The sequence below is a fragment of the Pongo pygmaeus genome, chromosome 6 (genome assembly GCF_028885625.2).
Source record: "Pongo pygmaeus isolate AG05252 chromosome 6, NHGRI_mPonPyg2-v2.0_pri, whole genome shotgun sequence".
Classification (NCBI taxonomy): Eukaryota; Metazoa; Chordata; class Mammalia; order Primates; family Hominidae; genus Pongo; species Pongo pygmaeus.
The window spans coordinates 60,343,898-60,361,519 of NC_072379.2; the positions used below are offsets into that span (position 1 = coordinate 60,343,898).

Genomic DNA, 17,622 nt, shown 5'->3' on the forward strand with positions numbered 1-17,622 from the left:
AACAATAGGTAAAATCAAAATTATTTTAAAAGAAGAAAAGAATTGGCACGCTTTTTTTTAGACAAGGTCTTGTTATATTATCTAGGCTGAATTTGAATTCCCAGGCTCAAGCGATCCTCCTACCTCAGCCTCCCAGGGAGCTGAGACTACAGGCATGCACCAGTGCACCCAGCCGATATGCATTTCTTAAACCAAAGGTGATCGTGTTGTGCAATAAAGTACATAGTACACTGACAATTAAAACTTCTTTGTTTATTTGTTTGTTTAAGAAAGCATGGACTTAATTCGAATTGCTCACTTACCAATGTATTAACTTTAGGTCCACCACAGGGATAGGTATAAGAAAATGTTCTTTGTTACCCTAAAAAGTTGCCAATTAAAATTGCATTTCAGCTCTTTTCTCCAGGGAGCTTTCTGATAGCTAATAGGAACATATTCTGAAGTCAGGCAAGCTGAGCATTCCTGATATCACTGCCACCTAATCAGAGCCACTGAATTACCACCTTCAGTTGCCCAACAGAGTCACGCTTCTGCTTATGAAACTGACGGCTTCTGAATATGCAAGAGCGGTGATTTACCACAGGATGCTTTCAGGGACAAATGCACTTTCACTCCACCTCTAGAATTTGCACTGTCATGGCTGCCCTGGGGAATGCCTCAAGCCTGGAGACAAATTTCACCCACCCCTAGATCCACTCTGTCCTGTAGCCACAAGGACAGAACTTGTTCTGCTTCCTGTGGACGGTGTCCCATCTGCTGAACACACATTTTAATACATAAACTCTATTTCCAGGAATAATACCTATTGGTATTAACAAGAAAATAGCATTTCTACAAGATTCTGTGAAAAGAAATGCTGTCAGTGCCACTCATTCTACCTTCAAAGACAAGTCCCTGTAATTACTTTCTCCTTATTTCCTTGTCTGGCTAAAGCAACAAGATCAAAAGAACCTATCCATTTTCCCCAGATACCTTCCAAAATGTGCGTTTGCTTTGCAGTCTGGGATCAGAAATTTCATTATCTGTATTTGTATTAGTAATTCACTGCACAAAGAGAACAGAGGGCAGAGAAAGAGAGCACAAGTGGAAGCAAACATCACAGACAATTGTATATATGCAAATGCTTGCAAATTTCTGCCAGCATCTCCCTATCTACAACCAAGCAACATGGAAGTCTATTCATCCCTCCAGCTTCTTTGCTGCCAAATATGGTTGTGGTTTTGGGGAAAACATTCAGAAAATGTTGAACTTTCAGCCACCAGGACTAAATCTAACTCAAAACCTACAATATAAAAGGCTAATGCATAAATAAAATCAGTGATTTTCTAGAAAGACTTGGGATATGCAACATTCTGATACAAAGGGTAAAAAATAAGATTGGCTTGCGAGGGGGCTGGAGGAAGGAAGGGAATGGTTGCATGCAGCTCTCCAACCTAATTGACAGAGAACTGAAATGTTGCCTCTTGTCTGTCTGGGATTGTGCATTTGCATAAATAGCCTAAGTAAGAAGGGGTATAAAAAAGCCGGCAACAGTCCTGATAAAGAAAATGCCCCAAATTCAAATTCATAAATGCAAGTGCTCATTTTCAAATATATATGCATATTGTTTGAAAATGACAGCAAGAATCATCATGTATTTTGTTTTGTCTTGAAATCAATTATTCCCAAACAATAATGGTTTATCAAAATTTTTCATGACTTCCTTTATTTGTAGATATTTATTCTACCCACTGCAGATCACTGATAATGGTAATAATTCACACATATACATGTCTTTCACATATAATAATCCAGTGCATCCTTAAAATTATGCTTTGAGGTACGGTCAGTATTATACCCATTTTACAGGTAAACAGACCAAGGCTCTGAAGTTTAGAGAGTGACTCAAATTTACATAACTAGTAAACTAGTAAATGGCAGGACTGGAATTCAGACCCTCATGCTTGACTCTGAATCCCAAGAGCCTCCACACCATGATGCTGTGCAATATTACCAAAGATGTAATGGCCTCGGCCATATTTTGCCTCTCAGCAACATTTGACCCTGCTGGCTGTGCTGCTCTGGAAGCCCTGTGCTTTCCTTATTCTTGGGAATGGCTCTTTGATTTGTCTTCTGCCTCTTAGATTGTCTCAGTCACTTCCAGGGTCTCCTCTTCCGAGGTCTTCTGTCTACCCTTCTCTATCTCTGCCATCAGTGAGCAATCTCACTCACTTCCACTCCTTCATTTATTAATTCAACAAATATACTTTGAGCACCTTCTATGTGCCAGGCACTAGTCTAGGCATGTGGGATACCACCGTGAACAACAGCCTGTCTCCCTCCTCAGATAAAGCTTATATTGTCATGGGGATGCAGAGGACGTAGATAAAAACAAATAGATATCTATTTAGATACAGGTGATTGATGCTATGAGAATACAAAGCAGGGAGGAGAGATGGGGAAGGTAAGGAAAAGGGAATGAAGAAGGAGATTGCAATTTGGGGTCCAGGAAGGCCTCACTGAGATAACATTTGTGGAAAGATGTCCTTCATCAATTCTCCTCTCAGAAAATTTCTAAATGTTCCTCTCTACCTCTGGCCCTATTCCAACCTCACATTTTCACCTCTGGACATATCATCTCCTCCTGTACCCACATCCTGGCTGCACCTGAATTCATCCTCCCCTTCTCTTCCTCCTGCACCTCTTCCTGTGCTTCCCACTCTAAGTAACAGCACCACCATTCTTTACACCATGAATATGCACCCAGTCAAGAAATATATAAGGGGCCCCTTCTAAGTGAATGCACTATTGTATTCTAGGTGCTAAGAGAATACATTGGTTTTATAAGAGCTATTTTCTCCTTGAGAAACCATATAGGGTATTAGAAACAGATCTGATTCTGTGTTCAATCCCACCTTTTCCATTAATTAGCAGTAGGTTAATCTATACAATGAGAATAATGGTACCCACTTTCTGTTAATGTTAAAATAGTCCCCGCTCATCCAGTGGGGTATATTCCAAGACCCTCAGTGGATGCCTGAAACCTCAGATAGTCTGAACCAAGTATACACTATGTTTTTTCCTATATGTGCATACCTATAATAACATTTAACTTATAAATTAGGCACACTAAGAAATTAATAACAATAATAATAAAATAGAGTGGTTATAACGATATACTATAATAAAAGTTATGTGAATGTGGTCTCTTTCTCAAAATATTTTATTGTACCGTACTCACCGATTTTTGGACCGCAGTGGATGGCCAGTAACTGAGACCTCAGAAAGCACTGGGGGAAATACTGTATAGGGATTAAATGCAACTGCACAGGTAAAGTCAGCAAGTGAGCAAATGAATGAATAAAACAGTGAATGATATGCTTACTGCAGTGCTTGACATGGGAAATATCCGACAGTTTTAAAAGATGTCATCAGGACCCACTCAATTCATCTCTCAGCTCAATTACCTTTGGTGTGGGCTCCATTTTCAGGCAGTAGCAATATGAGCTACCCAGAGTTCCAGGCTTTCATCCTATCCAGCCATCCCAGAGGAGAAAAGAGTTTCTTTTCTCAACAGTAGCACAAAGGTCATTGGTTTTGACTGGGCATGTGACCACTTATGAACCACTCATCACTTGGGCCAGGAAAATACAATTGCTCTGATAGACTAGACTTGGGTTACACCCCCCTGTGGGGATGAAGGCTGACTCAGCTCCACTCAAATCACAGGGACTGAGAGTGGAGAGGGGTGGTCCCTGAGAAATATCAAGGGTCTTGCAGGAAGAGAATGGATACTGGGCAGGTAAGATAATGGATGTGACTACCCCCAACTATGGCACCTGATTCATTCTGTCCTGCATTGTTGTCTGCCCTCAGATTGAGAGCTTCCAAGAACAGGGGCTGAAGGTTTGTTATCATCTATCTGCTGGAGTACCCAGCTCAAATCTTCTGAATATAGTACATGCTCAATAAATGTTTTTAACATGAATTGATTCATTACACTAGTGTAAACTATTTCTTCTTTTGCATATTTTAAACTCTGTGGTGTCTTGTTCTCTTCTTATTACAGGAAAATACATAAAGTCTAAAATACACATACACCTTATAGCACCTTAAAAGGCAGGTTTCCAACAGCAGAAGCACATAAACCATCTTCATAATTTACACATATATTGACTTTCTCTCCTCTAAAATCATTAACTCAGCTAAGTTTACACAGGTGAGAAAAAGAGCAAGAGCGGTAGTGCCTTTCTAAGCCACTTCATCTTGCTATTCTGTTTTTGTTTGGCAAATGCTGAATTTGCTGAAAATGCGAGCGCATAAGATTTTCAAGACTTGCACTGCAGCCCTCACAAGGTGTCAGTATGCACTGGGCATCAGTTGGATTTGACTACAGTGTAGAAATGTCCTTGATCTTCCTCTGAGCCACATGATTTCAACCTCTAGGGCCTTTTTCAAGGCTACCTCCTCAAATCCTGTAATCCCAAGTGTGGTATTCTCTCCTTCTTCCTGGGTACACGGCTGCCCAGCTAGAGACATGTCCCAACCTTGCTTGTGTCTGGTGTGATCATGTAACTGAGTTCTCACCAAGTGATGTGGTGATGTGTACAACTTCCAGATCATCTTCTTAAAGATGTCTAAGATTTGCTTTTAAATAATGCAGCGAAGCGGTGGGGGACATATTTGGGGGATATAAATGATACAAGTTTGACCGTACAAAGGTAACTGTTTAAGCTCAGTGATAGGTGCATGGGAATATCTTATACTGCATTATCCCTACATTTGTGTATGTTTGAAAATTTCTATGGAAAAATAAATTATGCTGCCGGGCACGGTGGCTCACACCTATAATCCCAGCACTTTGGGAGGCCAAGGTGGGCCGATCACAAGGTCAGGAGATCGAGATCATCCTGGCTAACATGGTGAAACCTCGCCTCTACTGAAAATACAAAAAATTAGCCGGGCGTGGTGGCAGGTGCCTGTAGTCCCAGCTATTCGGGAGGCTGAAGCAGGAGAATAGTGTGAACCCGGGAGGCAGAGGTTGCAGTGAGCCAACATGCACCACTGCACTCCAGCCTGGGCGACAGAGCGAGACTCCGTCTCAAAAACAAAAAAGAAAAGAAAAAAGAAAAATAAATTATGCCAGGCATGATTGCTCACACCTGTAATCCCAGCGCTTTGAGAGGCTAAGGTGGGAGGAAGAATGCTTGAGCCCTGCAGTTTGAGACCACCCTGGGAAACATAGCAAGACCCCCATCTCTACAACAGATAAAATTAGCTAGGCATGGTGGTGCGCACCTGTAGTCCCAGGTACTTGGGAGGCTAAGGTGGGAGGATTGCTTGAGCCCAGGAGGTCGAGGCTGCAATGAGCCGATATTGCACCACTGCACTCCTAGGTTACAAAGTGAGACCTTGTCTAAAAAAAAAAAAATTAGAAGGTGCTTTCCCCAGTTAATGTTCTCTCCTTTCCTATCCTGGTTAGAAAGAGGGCTGACTGGAGCAATCCGGGAAAGCACGTATTGAGGATGGCAGAGCCACTCCTCCAGTCCAGGTCCCTGGGCGGCCTCCTGGAGCAGGGCTTGCTTACTTGCTTTGGAGAGTTACCTGAAAGAGAAATTGATTTCTCCCTCATTGGAGCCATTGCCATCTGGGGTGTCTTTGTTACAGCTACAGTGTTGTCCAGGTGACTCTAGCTCCTTATTTATTTCCATTTTATTTCAAACCATCTCCCTTACTCTAACAGACGGTATAATCTTACCTGGCTTCACCAAACCTTTACTTATTTCTGGCTCTCTTATAGGTCAGCACAATGTTAGAGCTCAAGAAATGTTTACTATGGTTACATTTTTTGTTGTTTTGAGGTCAGGCTGAACCGCCAACTACAGAAACAACTAGACTCCACTAAGACAACTTTAATTAAACTGCTCACAATATGACTCACTGTCAAAACCTTTACACCAATTTCACATTTGAGTTTGGAGGTCATTATTTAACATAGCTATGTACAAACCTTTGATTCAGAAAAGAACCATAAATTAAAGCAAAACTTAGGATGAAATACTAATTCGACTAGAAAATAAAAGGTTCAGGAAAACTTAATATTTTTTAAAAAAATATAAAATACAGTTGTGTTATAAACCCTGCAAGCTGACTCCAACCCACAGACACGTTTTATCTTCCCCTCTCCAAATGTGGCACAGTTCTACACAGCATTTCAGGAGTTTTGAATGTCAATGTGCTTAGAGGGCACCACTGCCTCCTCCCTCCCTGGAGGCCTTGCACAAGTCCTCCTTACACATTTATCCTGAGGCCTGTGATCTGCCCATAGATTGGACTTGGTGGGAGCATGAGGCATGTAGACAAAATGGTTTTCTAAAAAGAGTGGTTAATCCTCGTCATGGATTACCAAAGAAGGTCATAGACCTTAGAAATATTCTTAGAAATAAGGTTGGTTTTCACACAGTGGCTTTGGGGTGAGGTCCCCTGAAGGTCAGGGGATAAACTTGGTAGGTAGACCAACAAAGAGGAAAACAAAAATTGCATGCAAGCTGGTGTTCATTACTACTAAACAAAATTAGGAGTTTCAGGAAAACCTTTTACAGGGTTAGACTGCAGGCTTGTCTCTGATCACCACTGTGACAGCTGGTGTGCCCACCTGCTCCCACCCTCCACTCTCCCTCCCCTCCTCCACTCCCCTACCTCTCCCTCCCCCTACCTCCACCCCCTCTGCCCCAATGCCCCCCACCCCAGACTCCTCAGGAGAATCCCATCTTTGTCAGACTAGTTCCTAAGCTATGGCTGCAAAGGTTGGAATTCAAGTGGGGAGGAGCCGAGAGGGCCAGGGACTGCCGTGTCAGATGTACTCTGAGAGCTACCGGGAGAACAGTGAGGAATAGATCTGGAGGGTTAAAGAAAAGGGGGAGAAAGACAAGAGCCAGTGTGGGCTGGGTCTGGAAAATCAGAAAGAGGCTAAAGTTGTCAGGAGTTTGAGAAGAAGCTGAAGAGGAATGGGATAGAGAGAGAGATGTTGTTATGTGCTGCATAGTAACATCTCAGTCAACAACAGACTGCATGTGCGACTGTTGTCCCATGAGTATCGTGGAGCTGCCCTCTACAGGTGTACCATTTTTTATCTTTTATACAGTATTTTAACTGTACCTTTTCCATGTTTAGATCACATATATTCACCATTGTGTTACAACTGCCTACAGTGTTCAGTACAGTAACATGCTATACAGGTTTTTAGCCTAGGAACACTAGGCTGTAGCCAGAGTGTTTAGTAGGCTATGCCATCTAGGTTTGTGTAAGTAAACTCTGTGATGTTCACACAACAAAACTGCTTAACGACACATTTCTCAGAACATGTCCCCATTGTTAAGCAATGCATGACTGTATATGGTCCCCAACTTAGGGTGGTTTGACTCATGACTTTTTGACTTACAATGACATGATAGCAATATACATTCAGTAGAAATTGTACGTCAAGTTCACATACAGCCATGCTGTTTCTCACTTTCAGTATCGTATTCAATAAATTACATGAGGTATTCAACACTAGATTATAAAACACACTTTGTGTTAGATGTTCTCGCCCAACTGTAGGCTAAAGTAAATGTTCTGAATATGTTTAAGGTAAGCTAAGCTAGGATGTTCAGTAGGTTAGATATATTGAGTGCATTTTTGATTTACAATATTTTCAACTTACCATAGGTGTATTGGAACATAGCCCCATCATAAGTCAAGGAGCATCTGGTAGGGTGAGAAGAGAGAGTGAAAGAAACAGAGGCTTTTAAGTTTGAGAGGCCAGGCAAAGTGGCTCATGCCTGTAATCCCAGCACGATCGCCTGAGCTCAGGAGTTTGAGACCAGCCTTGGCAACATGGCAAAAACCTGTCTCTACCAAAAATATTAAAAAATTAGCCAGGCGTGGTGGTGTACACCTGCAGTCCCAGCCACTCGGGAGGCTGAGGTGGGAGGATGGCTTGAGACTAGGAGGTTGAGGCTGCAGTGAACCATGACTGTGCCACTGCACTCCAGCCTGGGCAACAGAGCAAGACCCTGTCTCAAAAATAAATAAATAAATAAATAAATAAACAAACAAACAAACAAACTTAGTACTATACTCCCTGCCTCTCTGTAGAACCTGTTCTCTGAAGGGGAATCGTTCTCATTTAATGATATCCCATCTTCCTTGCACCCTGGCCTCAAGAACACCTAGGGTGAATGCAAGTGCCCCTTAATCATTTTCAGAAGGACTCCAAAGTACTATAGATTCAAGGGATCACTGTTCACCCTTTCTTTTTCGAATCAGTTTAGGAAAACTGTGCACAGTACCCCTACACACAGATGCATACACACACACACACACACACACACACACACTTAGAGATTCACAGTGAATTTTTTTTTCTTGAGGGTCTTGCTGTGTTGCCCGGACTGGAGTGCAGTGCCATGATCACAGCTCACTGCAGCCTCGACCTCCCAGGCTCGGGCAATCCTCCCACCTCAGCCCTCCAAGTAGCTGGGACCTTAGGCATGTGCCACCACACCCGGCTAATTTTTGTATTTTTTTTTTTTTGTAGAGATGGTTTTTTTGCCACCTTGCCCAGGCTGGTCTCAAACTCCTAGCCTCCAGCAATCCACCTGCCTCGGCCTCCCAGAGTGCTAGGATTACAGGTGTGAGCCACCGTGCTGGCCTCACAGTGAATATTACCATATGAAAGTCACTGAGAAGTCCTGCAGAAAAATTAACATTAAAATTTATTTAGCCCAATGTGTCCAAAATGTAACTTGCCATGGAAACCTCCATTCTGTTTTTTTTTTTTTAACTTATTAGCATTTAGTAAACTTATTAGCATTCCTCAGAACTAGCGCTGTAGGGAACACCTTTAGGACGTTCTGTATCCAGTCTTTTTATTGTACTGATGAGGAAATTGAGGTCCAGAGAGGTTGGGAACTGCCTTTGGGTATGTGCCAGCCACAGAGCCAGAACCTGATTCATCAGACATCCTTCCAAATCAACACTCTCTCCGGTAAATCACACTTCAGTATGTCTATTCCATACCTCTAATATATAAACAGTACACACAGCACATGAGTTGATAGCCTTGTAACTGCCAACTCACAAATCACCCTTTAAAAAAATACAAAGAAATCACTAGGTGAGAGCTGAGATCATGTATACAAACTTGAAGTGTGTTTATATACACTATTAATCGCCCTTGTCATGGTTTATACTAGTTATCCAAGTCTTGCTGGTATCAATTGTTTATCCTCATTGCCTTCTCACTGAAATAATACTACCAATAACAAATACTAGCTCCCTCTTTGCTCTCATTGTGAAGGATAACATTAATATATTGATGCAAATTTCTAGCATTTATCTTTATGCATTCAACTAAATGGAGCCAAAACTAAAGAAATCACTTGTTAACAAAATAATCAGAAACAAGTCCTTATACTGAGCACTTCATTGATAGATCAAATCCCATTATCACTAACTAAAAGGAAAATTCTTTACTTTGGAATTTGGTTGAATTTAAGACAATTTTCAAAAAAGAAAAATAAGAATGAAGAGAGGGGCATGGAAAGCTTTGTTTTTGCAAGAGTTGTAACTATTTGTCATATTAAAAAGTAAATTATGTTTGACTGTAAACTTGAAAAGGTAGGTAACATAGAAATTTTTTAAAAAAATCATATTTTGAGAGCAGTCAGTACCCAACTTTAAAGAGTATTTATGAATAATAACATATTAGGCAAGATCAATTGGAATTTCTGTCTAAAAAGTTAAATATTCAGTGCCTGTGATCTGTATTTGTTACCTAAGGCTTCTTTATCAGCAGAAGGCGGCAAATGATACCCTGCAAATGTTTCCAGCATACAACTTTGCTTATCTCCCTGTATTAATGATCTTTATGGCAGCTGTTATATTAACCTTACCACATAGTACAGCAATAAGGGAAAACTATTGTGAAGGAAGAAAAAAAACCATTTTGTTTAATCTCTGGGACCTTTTTTGAACCTAGCAATTTTCTGATTGTCAAGGGTGGAAAAAAAAATGAAAGTTAAACTTTTACTGAGTTTATTTACAATCTCAAAGAATAAACTGGACATTTCCAAATGAGTGATTCAGTAAACATCATAAAATTTGAAGAGGACACAGATTAAATTATCAACTAAATGCTCATTATGTGAGTTCTGGGTTTCATAGGGTCCACTAGGGAGCTCCCACCAGGAGTCAGGAAGTGGCTCCTGAGAAAGGCAGTCTCTCCTTCAGGGCTCTGAACTGCTCATTTATGAATATGACATTACCAAAAAAAACTCCCATTTGCCCCTCGTAAGACTTCTATCTCTTTCTTCATACAGTCTCTATGTGCACACAGATGAAGTTCAGAGGCTCTGTCTTTTAATCCCTCTTTAACTCGGAAAATATCAGACCTGACCCTGACACCATTCTACCTTCTCTTCTCTCAAGGTGTTGAGAAATCACCTAACTCTATGATTGCAATTAATGTTTGGTTCAGCTACAAATGCTTGAGCTCAACCCACATACCAGCAGAATGAACACAAGCCCCTTCCACTCCCCCAACTAGGTAATATGCTTTTTTCCTTTTTTTTTTTCTTTCGTTATCCCTTTAATACAGACAGGGCTACTGATTAGCAAGAGGCAGTTTGACTCCAGCAATAGGTCTTCTTCACTAAGCCTCACTGTCATGGAAATTCCAGCTGCTACAAGAATAAGAGGCTCAATCCATATTTGCCAGCTCTAATATGAAATCTGTCAGAGCCCAAATTAATGAGTTCCAAATTCCTTACATCACGATAACAGGTTAAGACTGGTCAATTAATTACATAAATCCTTCCCGATTCATTGTGTGTTTGCAACCCAGATTGTGTCTTACATTACTCCATGACACAAGGCCTTTTGGCTCCTGTTGTTCCGCAAAAGGCCCCATTTAAGTGGAGGCTGCCTGCCACGGCAAGATGTTAAATGTCACACGTTAAATTTGCACTTTTCTGTAATTGCTTTTGTTTAAAAAAAATTTAAACGAAAGCACAGGGCTCCCAGTACACCGCTATGCAGAGAGCTGGGATTGTACTTCACAGATCTCAGGGCAGGTCAGCACCTGTGTTTTACCTCTAACAGCACATGCTCCCCAGTACCGGGTCCTCTATAAGCAGTGGAACCCAGAACGTGCATATTTGTGAAAATAAGCCAAGTTTCCCTAAGATCTAAGATTCTTGTCTTTATGAAAGGATTAAAATAGGATTCTCTACATAGCCGGCTTCCCTTGTCTACCAGTAAAAATATGGGATATCTTAAACACTGTTGATCTAATCATCTTTCAGAAGCGTGTGCATATTATATTTGCATAGGCCTTTGCCTTAAAAAAAAAAAAAAAAGATATTCCAGATGGCTTTGCTATTTGGATTTGTCACTGTAACACACCTACAGAGAGTGGTCTAATTGAGGACCTCATAATCATCCAGGCCAAATCTTTTCCTTTTTATAACATCACAATGTGCCTGGAATCACAGCTAGTTAAAACTCGACCTGGATGTGTGTGACCTCCAGATTCCTAGCCTGGTCCCTCCACCCCACTACATGTCTCTGTGGACTTGTATGCACGTAGCTGCTGGGTACCGAATGGGACCGGTTCTGGTTGTGTTTCCTGAACCATCTTATTGCAGGCTAGGGGTTCTGCGAATACACGAGCGACCAAATGATGCTCTTAAGTACAACCGACACCTACGTAGGGAACAGGTTCTTTCTACTTGGGAGCCCTAACACCACTCCACTGTGCGGGCAGCTCGCCAGACCCAACCAAGGGCGCGTTCTGCAGAGGGCGGCTGCAGCCTCCGCACTGGCCCGGCAGCGCCCCCTTCTGTCCTCCGGCGGCCTGGCACCTGAATGTGTCACAGGCCGCGCGCTTTTTCCGGGGACTAGAACACAGTCCCGCTTACCGGGCCTCAGCCTAAAGCTGGTGGAAAACTTATATCACCCCCCTACACACACACACACACACACAGCACCCTGACCACACACACACACACACACAGAGCACCCTGATGCAGGCCCGTTTCTGGACCTGGAGACACGCACTTCTTCCGCAGTGGCCCAGTCCTACCACCAGGCGCGACCGTCCCCTCCCTCTCCAGACGGGAGGGGGCAGGTTAACGCAGCCGGGCGCCCGCCGGGCAGGTTAGGTTCTCGGGGGCCTAGAAGGGAAAGGGGTTAACTAATGTGTGCGATGCGTGTGCAGATGACAAAATTTTGGGCACGTAGAGTTTGCCCGGCCCCACTGCGTCCGCTCGCTGGGACCCTCGGGGGCCGGGCCCCACTGGGCCGGGGCAGCACGGTGTAGCCCCTCCTCCGGCCGGGCGCGAGCGTCTGCAGAACAAAGGCTGGAGTCCAGCCCCGGCCCCAGCGCGGCCGCCCCTCAACCAACCCCCAGGAGGCAGGGCCCGCTCCACGCGCGCTTTCCAGCCTGGCAGGGCCCTGGAAGCCGGGACACGCGGAGGCCCGGAGGGTCATCGGCGTTTAAGGCAGCCTCCCACACCAAGCGCACCGCCCGGAGCCCCTCTGCACGAGCGCCTTCTGCTTATTGCTCTTTTCCCCAGCAGCCAGAGTCGCCACGGTAGCGCGGGAAGGGGCCTCACGGGCCGGTCTGCAGCAGGTGCGGCGGGGAGCCGCAGGCCCGCGCGGTAAATCGCTGTCTCTTTGCGGTCGTTGTTCCCACTCACCGCCCGCCGCACCCCCCCCCACCAGGGTTCTTTTTTTTTTCTTTCCGCCGCGCGGTTGCCATGGGTTACCAGGGCGGTTGCCATGGGTTACCGGACCGAGGCCGGCTGGCTGGCTACCTGCCGCCCAGTCGCCGCCGCCGGCGGAGCGGCCCGGGCGGGAGGCGGCGGGAGCGCGCGTGTGCGGGACGCAGCGCGGGGGATGCGCGCGGACTGCGGAGGCGCCGCAGCCAACAGGCGGCCGAGAGTGCAGCCGCGGGAGCGCCACCGCCAGTGGGGTGGGGGGCAAAGCTATAAAGAAGGCCCAGAGGTAAGAAACTAGCAAAAACACAACCACAAGTTATGCCCGTGCTGTGCCTCTAGCAGCAAAGACAAGCGGTGTGGGGTTGGATGAATCTACACTTCTCGTCGGGGGAGAAAGGGTATTTTCCTTTTTAGCATAAGCCATTTACATAGTGTCTTTAGACCGGAGTTTAAATTCAGCAGGAAATTGTAGCTTAATGGGGTTTTTTTTCTCTTTTCCTCTATATATTTTGAAAAGAAGTCTTTGGAATTTTGGAGCAAGAGAAAGGGTCATTAACTACCAGAGTTTGCGCAGCTAAAATAGTGTCCAATGCACTGCTCATGATCTAGAAAAGTTTCCAGTAGGAGTGAGGCGCAATTGTGTCTGCTAAAAAGGGACAATGGTTGACTCGTTTGTAAGATGCATATGGCAAAGAATAGAACCAAAGTCCTTTGTATATATAGCAAATGTTAAAGAAATTTTAACATTTAAATAAGCAAATGTTAAATGCTTATTTACATCCTTCTGAAATTTTTGAACTCCACTCTATTAAAATTATTAATTTCTTATGACCTTTATTTGCAAAGAAAATTCTATGCTTTGAATGTCAAATTGCAGTAACTAATTTCAGACAGTATTTTGTATTTGAAAATGTATTTATATATAATAAACTAAGAAAAGGTCTATATTCCAAACAAAAACACAAAATTGTATTGAAATAAATTGTTTCCTTCATTGAAAAGATGTTGCCTTGTATTCATAGGATACCAGCTAAGTAATTTAAATATTAAGAGGAAGACTATTTAGAAACAGAATAAGCTTTGTTATTTTTGTTTTAAAATGTTAAGAGGCCTCTAATGAAAAGGGGTCGTCTTTTATAGCTCAAATACTGAAAACCCTATTTGTACCACAGTAGTTCAATAATAATGAATCCTTAAGGCATCCAAAAAATACAAACCAAATTCAAAACAAAGTCCAGTCTACTGTTGGATATAACGGTGATTGTGGCCAGGCTAAATGAATTTGTTTAACTTCTTGTCATAAAAAATTTTGTTCTTTTACTTTATACTGCATGTCACTTGTTTGTATTTAATTATTCAATAAAATGTGGACTAGGTTTGAAAAACTGGCAAGATACTTAATATCTTAAGGAATAGTATCTGCTTAAAAATAAATACTTGCTTGTCCCTAGTAATTTTTAAAACTTGAAATTTTAATTAGAATTAAGTAACTTTCTTCTAAGTGAGACTTTATAAGAAGCCGAAGTAACAGGTTGTTGATGTTCAGTGCTGTTGACACCTTTGGGTTATATATAAATCTAGCTCTACAACAAAACACGTAAGTTGGCTTTATAGGTGAATAGTTTACCCTTTCAGAATTAGCCAGGGAAAATGCAGTTTTGCTGTACTGTAATCATAAAGAATCTAGGATTAGAATTCTTTACATTTAAGTCACATTAAAAATAGTGTTAAATAAACATCTATTCAAGTTAGTTACATCAGTAATTACTTTCTTTTTCCTAAAGAAAGCTTTATAAAAAATATGCCAGAGAAAAATAAGAGACAAAGCAAGAAAACCACTGGGAACTGAAGTTCATCTAAATATCTCAGCTGCAAGAAATCAGTTTTAAGAAGCCAGTGTGTGGACATTGAAACAACTAAACCAAGGCTAAAAGCCTCAAATATGTACAACTATAGCTAATATTAAACCATGTTTTACCAAATTTCCTCATAAAAAATAAAAAACACTGAGTTTCGGTCTAAGGCAGAATATATTCTCTTGTATAAAATAAGTGATCCGGCAAAGTTGATTTTTTTTCACGTTTAATGTAAAAATGATCTCATGACATTTACATACTAAGTATTAGGCATTACTTAATATTAATTTTGATGGCTATGTTACATCATCTAAAAATAATATGACAATTGGTGGCATAGTATCTGTTTTTCAAAACTGCTGTAAAACAGAAATAGTGTAAACTCAAATACATATTGCTGAAGGGATGAGGATCGCTCTTAAATGCCTGGATGGCATAAACTTTACATATTAGAATGGTAAGAAATTATTAAATCTTTTCTTTTCCTGTATTAAAATAATGAGGATCTAAGACACATTAAATCAAAATATTTACAAAAATTTAATAATGTTTTAGACCAAAGAAAAAAAGGACAAATTAAAGAACTCATTCTTATTCTAAATTTAATTTTTTAAATGTTAGTTCTTAGTTTTCTTAGCTTTTTTTTCTGTTGGTTCTTTGAAACAAGCATTGTAAAGACTTTTTAATAATACAATAGCTTTAAACTCCTAGTGAAAATGAAAAGGTTGCTTTTTGTAGTAGCCTCTGCCACTCTTCAATTAGGCTGGGTTTAACAAAGCAACAAGTTATCCTAGTTATCTGAAAATATCTTCCTGTTAGTTTCACAGAAATATTTTGTACCATTCAACATGGATGAAACTTGGGTAATTATCTCAAGAAAATGTTGTCTCATCTGAAATCTGAACTTCAAAATAGTTTATCTAAGATATCTTTGGGACACTAAAAAAAAAGACATTTTATGAAAATTATACCAATCTTCAAGTAGATACTTTAAAAGAAGGGGCTTTTTAAAAATGAATAATTATTTCTGAAATTAGCAAGTCAACATCCTTTTCTAAATTATGGGAATATTTATTGGTAAAATTAAATTTATTAATCTTTATAAGATCCTTCCTCTGATTTAAGTAATAAGTAACCACCACTGATACTGAAAGTTATCTAGTGATAAGAAATTTCACATTTAGTCAAAAAATAAATCATTAACCTGATTATACAATGATAATGAAAACAAATTATTTGTCTCCAGAAACCATTTGTTGAAGCTGATTTTGGACAATGAAAATGTATTTCTGAATCTATATATTGCAATTATAAGTCATATTACTAGCACTATCTATGTTTTTTCTAAGATGTAAACATTATTTTAATATGTCTCTATTCATAAGATACATTTCCATCTAAGCGTGAAACAGAATACTGGAAAGATTAAATACTCAAAATATTTCAGTCTAACACCCAAAAGCATAGTGTTTTGCCAGTGCACGGGAGGTATCCACAAAATATCAGCCACATGTCTGAGAGAGGCAGTCTGGTCTACACTGTTACTCTTCATAGGGTTTAACAACATATACACCGTGTTTACGGTAACACTGCCCCACTGATACAAGAAGGAATACTCTATCTTGATTTTAAATGCTACTTAGTTACCTATCTTTTTAAATTCAATAAAACCAGCTAGGTTTTTTAAAACATGTAAGTCATTTCATTGGAGGGCAAGATCTTGTTTACCAATAATGTCTGCCTGTAAAGGATAGTATTGCATTCACAGGATTTTTAGCTTTACACAGAAGCTTACCTAAAATAAGACAACATAAAAATACCACTAATAAACAACCTAACATCTTTAAGAATTTAAATACCTAACATCATGACAGTGAGCTTTAGGTAAGAATGTATTATTATGAAGCTTTCTTCTCTATGACTGGACATAATTTGCTATTCCTAAGTTAGTAACATTAGAATTATTTTTCAGGATTCCTGCAGAGCTGTATTTACTTTACATCCATGTGAACTGCTGTCATCACTACTGTGTCCAAGCCCAGAGGATGAACTGGAAAAGAAGAGAGGGGGGAAAATAATAAAAAGAGGAAATTGGTTTTCACAACACACTCAAAGCCTGAGTAACAGAGGAGAACTTTAATTATCTCCAGTCACAAAGAGAGACAGGAAATTTGGACTTTTAATTAGCCATTTGGAGTGCAGTTGGATATTTTTTTAGCTAGATAATTTAAACGCGAATAATTCAAGTCTGACTAAATGAAAGTCACATAATCAGAATGCAAATAATTGAATTTCTACTGCATTCATTAATTCAGTGTGGAGGTGTGTGTGAAGACTACTATGATGAGCTGTCACAGCTCAATAAAATCTCAGTCAATTAATTTTTTCATTATCTTAGTATTACATCAACAAAAAAGTGAAGTGTGTATATATATCTATACACATGCATATGTGCATACTATGTGTTATATAAATACATATACATTAAATCAAAATGCAAGGAAATACCTTTCTGAATCATAATCTATATCATTTTCTTTTTTTCCTTCTTCATCTTCTTCAGGGAAACGTCTATTCATTAAGGCAAACTTGTGAATTGCTTCTTCCACAGAGTACTTAGTCTGCCCAGAAACACATGCCTCAATGTCTTCTGAATTCAGATGGCTCTGTAAGAAGAGGTGAAGGCTGCTATCTGAAAGCAAAAGTGCATTCTGTAGGACTCTATATTTAAAAAAAAAAGGAAAAATAATTGGTGAACAGGATGGTCAGTGATAGGGTAGAAGAAAGAAAAACATTAGAAATGTACCACTGAAGGTAATTTCTCTACTGTGGTAAACTTTGTATCAATTATGGGCTCTGCCCATTAAGGGGAGGAAAGCATATGTTAACTTTTATTCAATTATTTGGAAATTTAGGTGGGTAAAAACATGAAGCTAATAGTTAAGAACATCTGTTAAAAGAATAACTTCAAGGACATTTCTTCAATTTACCCATCTGTTATTACCATGTGGATTAATTATGGA

The 17,622-nt window shown here is 40.6% G+C and overlaps 1 protein-coding gene and 1 long non-coding RNA gene across 8 annotated transcripts in view; one reads left to right on the top strand and one right to left on the bottom strand.

The window, feature by feature from the left end:
* Window positions 1-12,870: 12,870 nt before the first annotated feature.
* SNX10 (sorting nexin 10) overlaps window positions 12,871-17,622 on the bottom strand; it is an 85,345-nt gene continuing 80,593 nt past the window's right edge. For 5 of the 7 annotated variants that reach the window (XM_054495881.1, XM_063667459.1, XM_054495884.2 and 2 more), the window contains 2 exons: window positions 17,108-17,320; window positions 14,809-16,649 (listed from right to left, as the gene is read on the bottom strand). In XM_054495881.1, coding sequence (XP_054351856.1) covers window positions 16,568-16,649; window positions 17,108-17,320 — 295 coding nt within the window. In that variant the 3' untranslated portion in view covers window positions 14,809-16,567. Of the gene's footprint in view, window positions 13,030-14,808; window positions 16,650-17,107; window positions 17,321-17,622 lie in introns of those variants that run through there. The other 2 variants (XM_063667458.1, XM_063667457.1) reach the window with 2 other exon arrangements.
* On the top strand, window positions 13,050-17,122 carry LOC134739855 (uncharacterized). The gene is made up of 2 exons (XR_010126908.1): window positions 13,050-13,141; window positions 16,572-17,122. It is a non-coding gene; the product is annotated as an uncharacterized LOC134739855 (long non-coding RNA).